This window comes from Fringilla coelebs, assembly GCF_963513975.1.
Source record: "Fringilla coelebs genome assembly, chromosome: 2".
In the NCBI taxonomy this organism is placed as follows: domain Eukaryota; kingdom Metazoa; phylum Chordata; class Aves; order Passeriformes; family Fringillidae; genus Fringilla; species Fringilla coelebs.
Genome location: NC_140029.1, coordinates 92,392,893 through 92,406,095, shown reverse-complemented (window position 1 = coordinate 92,406,095; position 13,203 = coordinate 92,392,893). Strand labels below are relative to the sequence as shown.

The 13,203-nt window shown below is 47.4% G+C and overlaps 1 protein-coding gene across 1 annotated transcript in view; it reads right to left on the bottom strand.

Annotated features, from left to right (window-relative positions):
• CASQ2 (calsequestrin 2) overlaps positions 1-13,203 on the bottom strand; it is a 34,916-nt gene that overhangs the window by 4,438 nt on the left and 17,275 nt on the right. The window contains exons 4-10 of the mRNA XM_084224098.1: positions 12,158-12,269; positions 10,390-10,463; positions 9,488-9,618; positions 5,302-5,347; positions 2,570-2,624; positions 1,830-1,930; positions 1,372-1,446 (exon numbers count right to left, since the gene is read on the bottom strand). Coding sequence (XP_084080224.1) covers positions 1,372-1,446; positions 1,830-1,930; positions 2,570-2,624; positions 5,302-5,347; positions 9,488-9,618; positions 10,390-10,463; positions 12,158-12,269 — 594 coding nt within the window. The remainder of the gene's footprint in view (positions 1-1,371; positions 1,447-1,829; positions 1,931-2,569; positions 2,625-5,301; positions 5,348-9,487; positions 9,619-10,389; positions 10,464-12,157; positions 12,270-13,203) is intronic.

The window sequence follows — 13,203 nt, the reverse complement described above, 5'->3', positions numbered from 1 at the left end:
GGAGAGAGATGTGGAGGCTGGAAGCAAGGTCAGTGTTGAGCCAAACCAGCACCCAGTCCCACACATTTGTCCCAATTTTAAGTCCCTCTCTGTTCTCTTCTGGTGAAACATCAAGTTCACTTATGACTCAAATTTCAAACATGAAGTCAAGCACCAATTTACAAACACTTCTGTGGTGGAGAGATTTTTGCTTCCAGAGACACTTACATACCCACACAGGTTCATTTTAAAGATATTAAAACAAACACCCGGCACTTAAATGCTAAAAATAAACTAAGGTAACAGTTTAGGCAGGAGCATGCTGCATTATGGGCTCTCTGCTCATCTGGACTGCTATTGTCAGAAAGAGGAAAGAATGGTTTCTCTCTGTGTCAGGGCTGCTACATTGCACTCAGCAGCTCTCCTGAGATCTCTAACAGTGAGGGTCTGATGGGTCCCTCTCCCACCTGCCTTCAAAGCTCACAGTGGATGAGCAACCCGAGGTCAGTCCCATGGTTTCTGGCTTGAAGGCTACCACAGTGAGAACACCAGCTGCTAGAAAGCTGTCCCAATGGCACAGCTGTGGGTGCTCTGGGTGCTGTTTCTCCCTCAGCTGTGCCAAAGTAGCACCTCTGCCTCTGCAGGTCTCCCTTTGCAGCTGCTCCTGTGGGATGGTGTGGAAACCTTCGCTGCCATAATATGGGGCAAGCAGGTCTCCTCTTCCCACCCAAATCCCACCAGCACTCCCTGCACAGCAGTGGCTGAAGGGGAGGAGGGCCTGGATGAGCCCCAGTGCACCCTCCTTACAGCAGCAGGATCCTTTGAATACCAGTTTATGCTGTACTTCTGTTAAAGCTGTGTATTTATTTAGCTTTTTTCAAGCTGTGCAGTTTCTCCCTGTCATCTGCTGGGGATAATCTTTCCCTCCTACACTCAAGCTGTGCCCTTTTGCTTCTGTAGAAAAAAACAACCTCCTTTTACTCCTCTTCTCCTCCCCTAAGCACGGCTTTCTTTTCCCCCTACACACACTTTTTCTCCACAAAGACACCCAAGCTGTTAGAGCAGGAATGGACAAAGGTGAGTGCTGTGAGTCGGGGTGGAAATGCAAGATCTTGAAACCTGGGCAAAGCCCTAAATCCCGAGCCACAGAGGCTGGTGCTGTCCCAGCAGATGTGGTTTGTGTGTGATTTGGCAGCAGAAACACACTCAGACTGAAGCCCTCAAGCCTGGCATCAGAGGTGTTACAAACCCTGCGGCATGTGGGAAGGGTCAGGCCCTCAGATTTTTTCCCTGTTCTACCTGCACCTAACAGTGGAAATCCCACTGATTCCTGTGTCCCTCAGGAGCCAACCTTTCCAGGATCACGGGATTTTCTGGGCACGTGCTACTCACATCTGTGACATTCACCACCCCGATCTGTGGTCTGAACAGGTCGATCTTGAAGGTCTTCTCCCAGTAAGTGATGAGCTGCAGGAGGGAGACACAGGGCTCAGTCAGGGGGGTTTGCAAGGCTCCATGGCAGCAGTGTGGTCAGCTGGGCTGGGCAGTGAGGAATGTGCATCCATGTGTGCACGGGGAAAGGAGAGGCTGAACGCCAGCTTGGGCTGCCACACGCGGCAAAGGGAAGCGCCGACTCCTCCCGGGGTGTTCCCAAGACAACACTTCTCAGGAGGCAGACCCAAACAGGCAGCTCTCAAGGGCCTGTGGTCCAGTTTCCCGTCCTTCCCTGTCCTACATTCCCTGGGGCAATTCCTGCACTCGTGTGTGCACATGCTCACCCCCACATACCCAGTCATGTCCATCCCTTCCATGAATTAAACCAAGAAAGGCAAAGAGCCTCTGCCACTCACCAGAGGAAAGTCGTCAGGGTCAATCCAGACAATGCTCAGGTCGGGATTATCGGTGTTGTCCCTGGCAACCTGCTTCAGGATTTCCAGGAACTCAAAACCATCTGAAACGATACATGAACCACTGCAGCTCTCCTGCACAGGCACTTTTTGCTTGTGGGGTTTCCAGCTTCCCTGGCTCCCCCGTGCACACAGGAGTTGTTTATAGTTCTCATTAAAATGCTGTCTCCCAGCGCTTTCTTTTGATAATAAGGCTTTTAATTTCAAGTATCCTCCTCGGGTATTGAAATTAGTTACACATGAATTAAGCCCCATAATCCTTCCGTGGAGTGAAACAATGTCACTATTTTCTTGTGGTGAGGAGGAACTGAGCCCCCAAGAGGCCAAAGCTTTCCGATTTGCTGATGGCTCTGAGAAGCACCGATGCCACGGCTTTTCAGGAGTCGGTGGCTTTGTGTTTCCCACATGCCTATCCCACGCCCAGCTCCCAGCACTCTCCCAGGGCTGCACTGCAAGATGGATGCAGAGTTAGGGAGCAAATCCTGGTACTGAGGTGGAGGGAATGACTTTTTTTTTTTTTTTTTTTCCCCAGGCAATCATCCATTTCAATCCAAAATTTGAGTCCTGGCTAGGACACCTGCTAGCATAAACATCCAATAGGTGTTTACAATGCAGAAAAAGCATATGAAAATATACTTTCTTGAAGGATGGAGAGTCATGCAAGGAAGAAAATGGGCTCGTACCTGGGTCATCTTCTTCAGCAAAGGCTACGATGTGAATACCCTCCATGTCATCCTCCTGGAAACAACACAATTATTACTGATGGGCTGGGGAGGGAGGACAGAGTCTGGGTGATTGCTGGAGATAGGAGCAGTGGGATGCCTTCAGAAAGGGCAATTACAAAGGGAGGCTTGACTAGAGCCCCACTGAGAAACCAGAAATGGAGCTGAGGTGGGGCTGACTCATGAAGGTATTTAGTGCTGAAGGGGGCAGTTTGGGTAGTGTTGCTGAAACTCTCCAGATAAAAATTAGGTGGGCACCATGATGGCATGGCAAGGGAGCTTCTGATGATGTGAGGCAAAATCTTCTTTGCAGAAAAGGTCAAGGGCTCTCTAGGATGAGAATAGAGGCTCCCCCTTCATGCCTGAGACCACCTATCCTCATTAATTTTCAGCTCCCAGGGGATGGTTTGCAAGGAAACGAATATCTACCAGCATGCTCAGCTCCTTTGGGCCCCTCTTTGGAGGTGAAGTATTTCTGCTTTAGGTGAGGGTCTCTGAGAGCAGTGAGGGAAATTGAGTGGGGGGGCTCATTCCAGGGTTCCAGTGAGTGGAGGACAGAAATTACAGCCTGGTGGATTACTTTTCTCCATGAAACACATGAGTAATGATATTGGCAAAGGCCAATGGATCTGCTGGCCAGTTCATCATCTGCCTGCTATGAATGTCATCTCTGAATTATCCCATGGATCGGTTTCGCCTTCCTCACCCGCTGTCGGTCCCAGTTTCCATTTCAATTGGTTTTAATGCAAGCAAAAATTCCCATCTAAATGCTAATTTCTTTTCCCTTCTGAGCCCAGAGGTGAAAAAGCCACCATCAAATACTGAAAGGGAAAAAACCCCCTGAAAGATTAAGTGGAAAACATTATCTTTAAAAACAATAGCGGATGCTCAGCCTTTGTGGACGTCTTCAGGGAATACGTTTTCACTGGGACATTACAGGCAGATTTACTTGGGATTCAGACCACTTACAGCTGGCAAAATTTACACTGTTGCTTTTTCTTCATATTCACCAGCAGCGTTGTCAGACAGCAAAATAAAAAGCATATCTCTATATGCCATATATAATTACATGTATATACAGATATAATGCAGCTCTATTCTGGCCGACAAGGCAGCAAACAAACCTGGACTAACTCCAGGGAAGACAGTGAGGATGTTGTGAACTGGCACTGAGATCACAATCCAGCCTCCTGTCTTCTGTAGCTATGAGCCCACTGCTCGTAGCAGAGGCAAGCTCTGTATTCCCAGGCTGCTGGTTGAGCAAGCATCCCACCATTGGGAATTCACACTTTTCATGAAGCTGTTTTAGAATATGGCCAGTATGAAAGTGAAACCACTGCTGGTGTAACCAAGGGTAATTTGGGTCTCACTGAAGCGCCATTAAAAACCTTGGAGAGGCTTTGGTGGATCTTGGAAGCTGTGTTCTACACAGAATCTGTATTTCAAAACAAAATGAAAAGCTATTGTGCCTAAGTGACTCATAACTCCTGGTTCAGTTTTATTACCTCTCGCCTTGCTGTATTAAAGGCTCCCAAGATTTTTGCCACTTTGGAGTCCCATGGCGTTTCATGTTACACAGCCAAGGCGGGGACATCTAAATGCTGTTATAAATGTGTCAAGTCTTTTGGAAGAATGACTGCATCCTCCTTAGTGTCTGTAAAGCACCTGTTCAGCTTTGTTTTTCAGCATTCATCTGGCACTTGAGAGCCCCTGACTAGCTTTTAACACCATATTCACTCACAGTGAAGGGATAATTTTGTTATACACAATTTTTCTTTCATTTTCACCCTTCTCTTCCCCACCCCTGCAGACCCCAAGAGTCCTCTGCGTGGGATAGGGGCCAAAATGCAGGTTAGTTCTTCACAGTTGCTGATTTGCATCTTGCTTGCACTGTGAGAAGTGCAGTCAATACACGATCTGCTTTCAAATCTGTATAATTAACTGTACTGCCTGCCTTCACTTCCATTTTGAATTGTTCAAGTGCTCTTGTAGTTTTATAAGTGATGGGATGGAGGAGGATGGATTTAAACTGAAAGAGGGTAGATTTAGACTGGATGTTAGGAAGCAATTCCATACTGTGAGGGTAGTGAGACACTAGAACAGGTTGTCCAGAGAAGTGCTGGATGCCCCAGTCCCTGGAAGTGTGCAGGATCAGGTTGGATGGGGCTTTGAGCAACCTGGTCTAGTGAAAGGTGTCCCTGCCAGAGCAGGGATTGGAACCAGATGATCTTTAAGGTCCCTTTGAACCCAAACCAGTCTATGGTTCTGTGAGTTTCCATGAGACATCTGCACAATGTCCATAGCTCACCCGGTGAGCAGGCCACAGAAATCACCCCACCAGCAGCTCTGATGTCCTCAGCACTTAGCTGAGATGGGGCATCCTTGGGCAGGATCACTCACAGGCCCCACACCTGCGTGGCACACTGCTTAGCTTTCCCTCTCTCTTCCCTCTGTGAAGCAAGCAGGAGCCAGCCCAGCTCTCCATCGCTGCTGCTCAAAGCCTTTGAGCACCCTGCTTGAAGTGAGGCACTAGGCAGCGCAGACAAGGCTTTCCCTTTTCCCCAGGAGAGAGAGAGTGACTTTGCAAGGAAGGAAAGGTAATGTTTTGCCCAGGCAGAGCCTACAGCTCTTGAGCAGCAGTTTCTTGTTGGAGGCTGGCAGGGGACACGATGGTTCCCACCCCACGTGCTTACCCACGTCTCAAACATGTCCTCTGGGCGCAGCTTCCTCAAGGTGGCCCTGCAAGGGAGACAGAAATGCTCTTGGAGGACATATCCAGCACTGCCACACGTCAGCATCATGGGAAAGGTCAGCATGGCATGTTTGGCTGGTGGCTGGAGTCATTTTGAATGCAAGAATGGGGGCACTGTTGGTCAATTTATGCCTTTATTTTTGGTGATAAAACCCTGCCCATGGCCCCACTGGAGTCACTGCAGCCACTATTTCTGCTTGGGAAGATGAGACACCTCTCTGTGCTGGGATGTGCTGATGAATTAGTCCTACACATGGCAGACTGTTCTGTCTGTGCTGAGAGCATGAGACAACAATCACTTTTGTTTTGGAGTCCCTGGGACATTCCTAATGGGCTCTGTCCCCCCTTTCTCCTGGTTTCACCCCAGCATACTTTCAGAACAGAAATCTTTCCCACCTCTGTGGAAGCAAAGAAGACAGAATTAACTCTGGGAAGAAAATTTGGGTCCTAACAACTACTGACAAGAAAATTTAAACTCTAAGACTGGTCAAAGAATTTTTTTTGAGAAGTAGTTCATAAAGGAAAAAAGATTCATTTTTCAGACGCATCTGTAGCAGGAAGCCTGGCAGGCTGAGAGTTGACTGGGGTGTTAGAGGGGTACCCAAGGAACACAAAGCCATAGAAGACAAACACAAATCATCCTTTGCACATCTGCTTGCTGGGGTATCAGCTGCTTGGGGACGATCCCCAGCACAGCAGGTCTCCCCGGCTGACCTGCCCCAGGACCTACTGCAAAGCAAAGTGTCGTCTGTGAGGTTTTAGAACAGATTGGTAGGAGTGGCCAGACCCAGGGGAAATAAGTGAGAGGTGTAACCTGTCGCTTCAGTTTGCCTGACAAACAGGGCAATGGAAACAAGGGAACATCTCAGAGGTTCCTAATGGACCTGAGGAGCCACAGAGCTGAGCTTCAGTTAGATCACAGGAGGAGAATCTCCCGTGGATTAATAACATTGAAGAGTGGAAATGAATGGTCAGTTTTCATGACAGAGGGAATTCACCAATTAAGATTCATAGCATATTCTTTGGCATGATCATATGCACAGCATATCCTCACATAATCTGAAAAAGATGGGAAATAGGAATATGGCAGCATTTCCTTATCATATCCAATTCTTTGGCAACCAACAAAGGCCTGACTATGAGTTGATGTGGAAGATCTCCTGAGACTTGGGTCTGTATGATAGACAGACATACAGCAAGAGACACACTTGCAGAGAACCAACCCTGATTGTACAGGTGCAGCAATTGGTTCTAAATTAGTTGTAATTAATTTTTGCCTCTCAGGAAAGGGGCCCAGGTGTCACAAATTGAGAAAGAATCAGTTCCAAAGGAAAAAGGCCAAAAGAAGGTTGCAAACAGTTGGGAAATGACCCAGGAGTAAAACAGACCATTATGGCAGTGGACAGCTGCACCGTGAGCCACGACAGTGGAGTTATGCGCAGTTCTGGTCATGCCATCCCAGAAATGATGTGGACAGTTGAAAAAGGCACTTGGAAGCATGGGAGTGGTGAGGGAAGGTATAAAAGGACCTCTATTTGGCGAAGATTAAATAGATAAGAATTCTTTATCTTGTGAAAGAGGTGACTGAAGAGGGTTTTGGCAGGTATTCTAAAAAATGGGAACGGTAAAGAAAACGTGAATAGCTTAGAACATGGCCAAGGCTCTAATGACATCAAAGTTGCAGATTTGATCCCTGCACAGGTCATTCACTTAAGAGTTGGACTTGATGATCCTTGTAGGTCCCTTCCAACTCAGAATATTCTGTGATTCTCTCCCTACCTTAAGTATTAATCATTGTTCCTCTTAAAAAAGAGTTAGTAGGTGCCCAGAGAAATTATTAGGCAGCAGGTATAAATGAAACAAATAAGAATGGTCTTTTGATACAATGCATATTTTAGCTGCTGAACTCATTACAATTTGGTACATTCAGCATCACAACAGAAATAAGGTAAAAAGAGCTATAGAAATTGAAGAAATAGCCACCAGACACAAGATCAGGGATACAGCTTTTGAACTAGCAAGTCCTTTCATTGTTGATGGTCCAAAACTAGAGATTAAATCAGGCGAATGGGTATTACGTAGGTGTACTTGTACTTGGCTTTTAAGACACTTTCTCTAGCTGTTCTCTGGGGGAAGCTCTTGGAGAAAGGAAACTCAGTGGGAAGGATCTGGGCACACCCACATGTACTGATTGCTGTGTTGACTCTAGATACTTCCCTGTGTTGGAGGAGTGGGGCAACTGGGGTTTGGGTAAGTAAGAGAGAGCAGAATGCAGCCCCCATGTGGCTACACCACAACTGCAGACAAGTGAGGGTCCAACCCCAGCATTTAGCATGTGAAAGAGGCATCAAGCCAGAGACTGCACCACGTAATTTGTGTTTGTGCAACTGAGGGTGAAATCTGGGCTGAGACCCTGGAGTGGCAGTGACCACTGTGCTCAGATGGACACCCATTTCTGCAGCCTTGGATGGGTCACCCCATGGTGCTGAGCTTCCTGACCTCCTGGGGAGGCGATGGACCTTCCCACCACAGCCTGCAGCTGCCCAGCTGAGCTGTCTATAGGGAACCAGCACACGGCGCCTGCTGAGGTTGCTTCATTTTCATCTACAGATCACCTCCATGTCTGACTAATTCCAGCCTGTGGCTTTAGGTCCTTTGCTGGCAAGGCAGGATGAAGCACTTCTGCTCTGAGAAGCTCAGCGTGAACTACTGGGAACGTATCACTGTCACTCCAGGCTTCTTCCCCTGCCCTGGCAGCACCTTGGCAGATTTGGGGTTTCAGACATGTTGTTTTATGGACTCCTTTTAATAATTTTCTGAGCTTTGGCACTTGGAAAATACATGCCCACCCTCTTGCCTCTACCAAGCACCACAAAACATCCTGAAATATCTAAGACTTGGAGAAATTCCACTGCAATTTTGTGCTGGTGAAGAGCTTGCCTTATTAGGATAGAATTTAGACGGCTGTGTTTAATCAGCCTTCTGATGCTGCTGCTTGACAGAAAGAGCTTGGGGAAAAGAAAATGGGAAGGACTAAGGCCAAGAAGCCTAGAAAGTCAGCAAAGTGAATTGTGGATACACGGAAGATGGAGAAACCCTTCATATTTTTCGGTGAGTCTCAGATTCTGGAGATGATCTCATGTCTGTGTGCACACAGACCTCCAGCTGAGCCTGATTTGAGATCCCCTCTCCACATAGGTGGCCCTGCTTTTCTCAAACTCATCTGGCCCCTTGATTGTCTGCTGAGAAGGGCAGTTGTAGGAGCAGCAGGTAGCCTGTTTCACTCTCCTGAAGCATGGTTCTAAGGGTATAAAAACACAGCACCTCTGGGTAGTTCTGCCCCTATACTTAACCCTGTGCTTTGACACAGGATCAGCCTCTTCAGTGACTTCAAGACTATTTTTGTAGCTGAGTCCCTAAACAACTGTGCAATAAACCTGCCTGCCAAAAGCACAAGCATCCACAGCTCCTGCTGAGTTGATCAAACACTGTAGGTGCTCAGCATTGTTCCCACATGAGGCTCAACACAGCCATAACAGCTGTGGCTTCTTCTCTGTGCCTACAGTCAGCAGGAGCCTCTTAGTCCATTGCGGTTCCTCTGAGCTTGGTCTGAGCTCAGAGACTGCCTCCAGACATATCTGACACCAGGAGAGGGATACACCCATTAGTAAATCAGTAAAGCTGCTTTTGGGAAGGAGGGGATTGGACAGGATTTGGATTTGGCTTGAAAGGCCTTGGAGAGGGTCATCTTCTGTACAGACCTAAATTAATTCTGTACAAACCCTAAATTAAAAGCCTGGGCAATTAGGGCAAGGATTTCACTCTCCACTGCCTTCCAGCCTCAGTGCTTTTTGAGTGAGGACTGATCAGGGAGGAGGAAGAGCAGAAGGAGGGAAGCTGTGTTATCCCAGCTCCCTTGTGGTGAACTATGACTGCTGCACAGATACTTGCACCTCTGGGAGTAGGAAAAAACCAGCAATTTCCCAATTTCAAACCTGGGTCAGAAAATCATCAAAAGTAGTTGTCAAAATAATGTTTCTGAGAGCCATGCCCTAGAGAGGCAAGGTCACAATGACAGACACCTTAACCCACTTATTTTGTCCAGGAGCATCCTGCAGGCTACATACCTTCTGTGCTCTCTCACAAAATCAACCAGCTCCTCTTCTGAGTAAGGCTTATCAGGGATGTGAACAGGCTCATCCATAAAGGGTTCATAGAAGTCCACCTCGTTCATCTTTAGGCCAAGCTTCTTGGCAACCTGTTGCAGTGCAGAAGTCACAGGTGAGAGAGCCTGATGTGCCTCTTTGCCTACCCCGAGTCTTTGCTGCTGGCAGAGCTGAGATCAAGGTGCTTCTCCCAGAGCATGCACTCCTAGGGGTGGCCCACAAAATAGAATGGATCTTTCCTCCTTTAAAAACCCACTGATGCCCCCTACACTTCTGGTGTCAAGCAGTGGGGCAGAGCAAAGCCATAGCCCAGGGCCTGCTGACCTAGAGGGGCTGGATTCCAAACCCACATAAGGACCTGCCTCCATGAGCCAGAAATTGCCTTCTGTCTTGCAACAGGGACAAAATATCAGTGCAGACACCAGCACCACTGATGCTGTTGAGTCTGGGATGGAAAGAAGACTCCAGTCTTCAGGTGGATCAGAAGGCAAAAATGTTTAATGTGACTTGCTAAGGTGATACTGGATTGGTCTCAAAGTAGAAACATCTCACACCATTGGTGAACTATGAATAGCACACCTTGGAGAACTGTATCTATAAACAATGGTTACAGAAAGAGAGATAATAATTGTTTGAATTTTTTTCATCTAAGTTTCTTACAGCTTCTACACAGCTTCCCAGGATTTTCCTGGGAAAACTATGTCTCTCTCTGTTCAGAGGATATGTAATTACTACACTCCACAGAATCCAGCAACGCTGAAAATGAGAAGCTGAAACCAGACAATAGATTTGGGAACATCCTGATCTCTCAGCAAACAGGTGGTGGCATATGTGAGCTACCATGAAGATGTGTGGATGCTTACCCCTTTGTCAAAGGTGGCAAAGAACTTGACATAGGGCTGGAATTGTTCAGCAGCTTCTTCAAATGCCTTGAAATCTGGAAGGGGAAAAGGGGGAATTAAGAAGATATTTCACAGACAGCTGGCCACACTCTGATCAGCCCAGAAGGTATTGGGGGAAGAACAAATACAAATGACTGCAAACTCCATCAGATGATTGCCCAATGTTTCTTCCACCCTTCCAGGGTTTACAAAGAAGAATGATTTTCTGTGCAGCAACATGCTGTGCAGTCCCACAGGGTTCAGGAAAGCTGCAGAGGCCAGCATGCCATACTTAAACTGGGGCTGAAATCAGCAGCTCTGTGAAGCAGGTCCAGGGGTGGCTCAGCTGGGAAATACATGGAGTTGCTCCAGCATTAAGGATTGCTGCCATTCCCTAAAGAGTCACCAAGTGTGATCGGGCAGGCTTCTCCCACTGCAGGAAGATGGGGCAGGAACCAAGTGAGTTTTACTGGAACTGCTACCAGGTCCTCCTGAGCCTCAGGGTGCAGGAAAGATGCTCTCAGCCTGCCCGGGGATTTTACAACAGGCATTTCCCACCTTTCTTCCAAGTCATTATTACTGAACAGTGTTGGGATCACAGCCCTGCCCAAGCTGCCCTGCAGCCCAAGTTGAGAAAGATGAATGGAGAGGTGGGTGGGCTGTTGCATTGCAGACCTGGAGATATGTGGTTTGTTCACTTAGGAATACCTGTCTTTCTGCTAAAGGCAAGACATGCCAGCATGGGGTGCACACTGCCAGCACTGCCCAGATAGCAGGGAGAGCACTTGGGGCTGGCAGATGAGACTGCAGGGCTTGACAGGGAGATTCTCACATGAGGATTTTTCTAGGCTAGTGAAAGTTGGGTTTGCCCAGAATGGTCCCTGTGTAGATGGGACAGCCTGGTCAGAGAGTGAGAAACTGAGATTAGTTTTCCCACTGCAGATTTGCGAGACTTTTTAGGGAGTTGTAGAGAAATGATGACAACTTGTTATCATAAACAACTTGCAGGTGGTGTTCTCTGATTCTGTTTTTTTGTTCTTCTTAAGGACTGTTTGTGAGAAATATGTTTTTGTTAATTAGCTAATCAAGTAGGATGTGTCAAAACTGTTTATGAAAAGAGAAGAGTTTTTCACATAAAAGCTGCTGTTGTGCAAACCAGCCTGCTTGGAGTCTGTGCTCCTTTCTTACTCGACAGTGACATCCCTGAGTTGCACATCCCTCAGGGCATGGGACCAGCCTCTTCCCAGTCTTGGGGGTCAGCAAGGAGGAACAGTCAGTGCCTATGCCAGGCTGCTCCAAAAGGCCCTGCTCACTGCTGCTGTATGCTCACCACGGTAGTATTTAATGCGTGTCCCCCTTTCTCTTCCCTCCCTCCTCCTTTGATCCTTTGGGCTCACTGCTCCCAAGAAGGGGCACTTTGGTCCTTTTAGTTCCTCTCTCAGTGTAACTGTAACTCAGCTGATTTTTGGGTGAGGTAAACTCACTTCTACTGCAGGAGCCCCTGGATTATGGCTCTCTTCTCTTGCCAGCAGACACCTTACAGAAGGGTCACTGATGTTGGTGTAGGACCGGGCTCACGCATTAGACCATCAGAAACTTGCCTGCAAACACACTCATCCTCCAGCAATTTTCACTCTGTCACAGGCTGCCATATACCACACACCCTTCATGTTCCTGCAGAACAACCAGTGCCCAGCCCCTAGAGCTCCCAGGCAGGCTCCAAGGCCCACGAGGAACACGTTTATCTTACGTTCTGAGTCTTCTCCCTTGAAGTAGCCGATGAGTTTGATTTCGTCGTCGATCTGGTCAAAGGCCTGAAGCTCCAGCTTGCTGTTTATGACCTCCACGGGGTCTTCCAGCAACTGCCATGACAAATGCATGTGGTAACACAGTGGTTTGCAGCACCAACCTATGCCTGGCAGGGTGTGTCTCAAGCAGCCTAAGCAGGGAGAAAGAGGTCACCCAATTTCTCTGCTGTTGGAAAACCTGCTTAGTGCTCTCTGCCTTAATGTGAGGAGCTGAGAGAAGCAGGTCACCTTCGAAGGGAGATGTCAGTAGGTTCACTGCAGAGGTGGAAGCATTGAGAGGGAGGCTGATAGGGACTGGGTAACCCAAATGAATGCTGAGGGACCTACTTTGGTGAGAGATAAGGAGTAGCAATTGCAGCTGGCTTTAAGGAGGCCGAGTTGAAAGGAGCTGGTATGATCACTGTGAACACCTGTGAATGATACCTGTGTATCTAAATCTATATATACTTTTTTTTTCAAGTGTGGTTTACTGGAAGAGGTTATTGCAAAGATCTTGCTTTTGAAAAACATTAAAACCAGCATGCTAGAGGGTGACCAAACAGTGGTTTGGATCAGTAGAAAGTCTGGATGTGAATATTCCTGGCTGATCCTTGTCCTGTGCAAAATAGTTTAAACCTATTCATTGGTCCTACACACATCACCATGTTAATGAGGAAGTTGGAAGACCTGTCTGGCACTTTAGACTGTCATTGATCCAAACTTTGTTTGTCTTTTCTTAACTTTTTCTCTTTTTTTCTTAACTTTAGTCACTGCTGGTGAAAAGGTTCAGTCTGATTATTTTGCCCAGCAATAGTGGTGTAAATCAAGTGTGCTTTCACTAGAAGAAAAAAAAAGCAGGCAAGCCACTGCCTACAGAGGACTAGAGAACGTCTGGGTTTCTTTTACTTTTCAGATGAGGCTGCCAAGGCACCACAAACGTGTCTGGTTTTATTTTCTAGCTTTGCCAGGTATTTTCCTTCCTGAGTGCAAAACACAAAACCAGAAATCC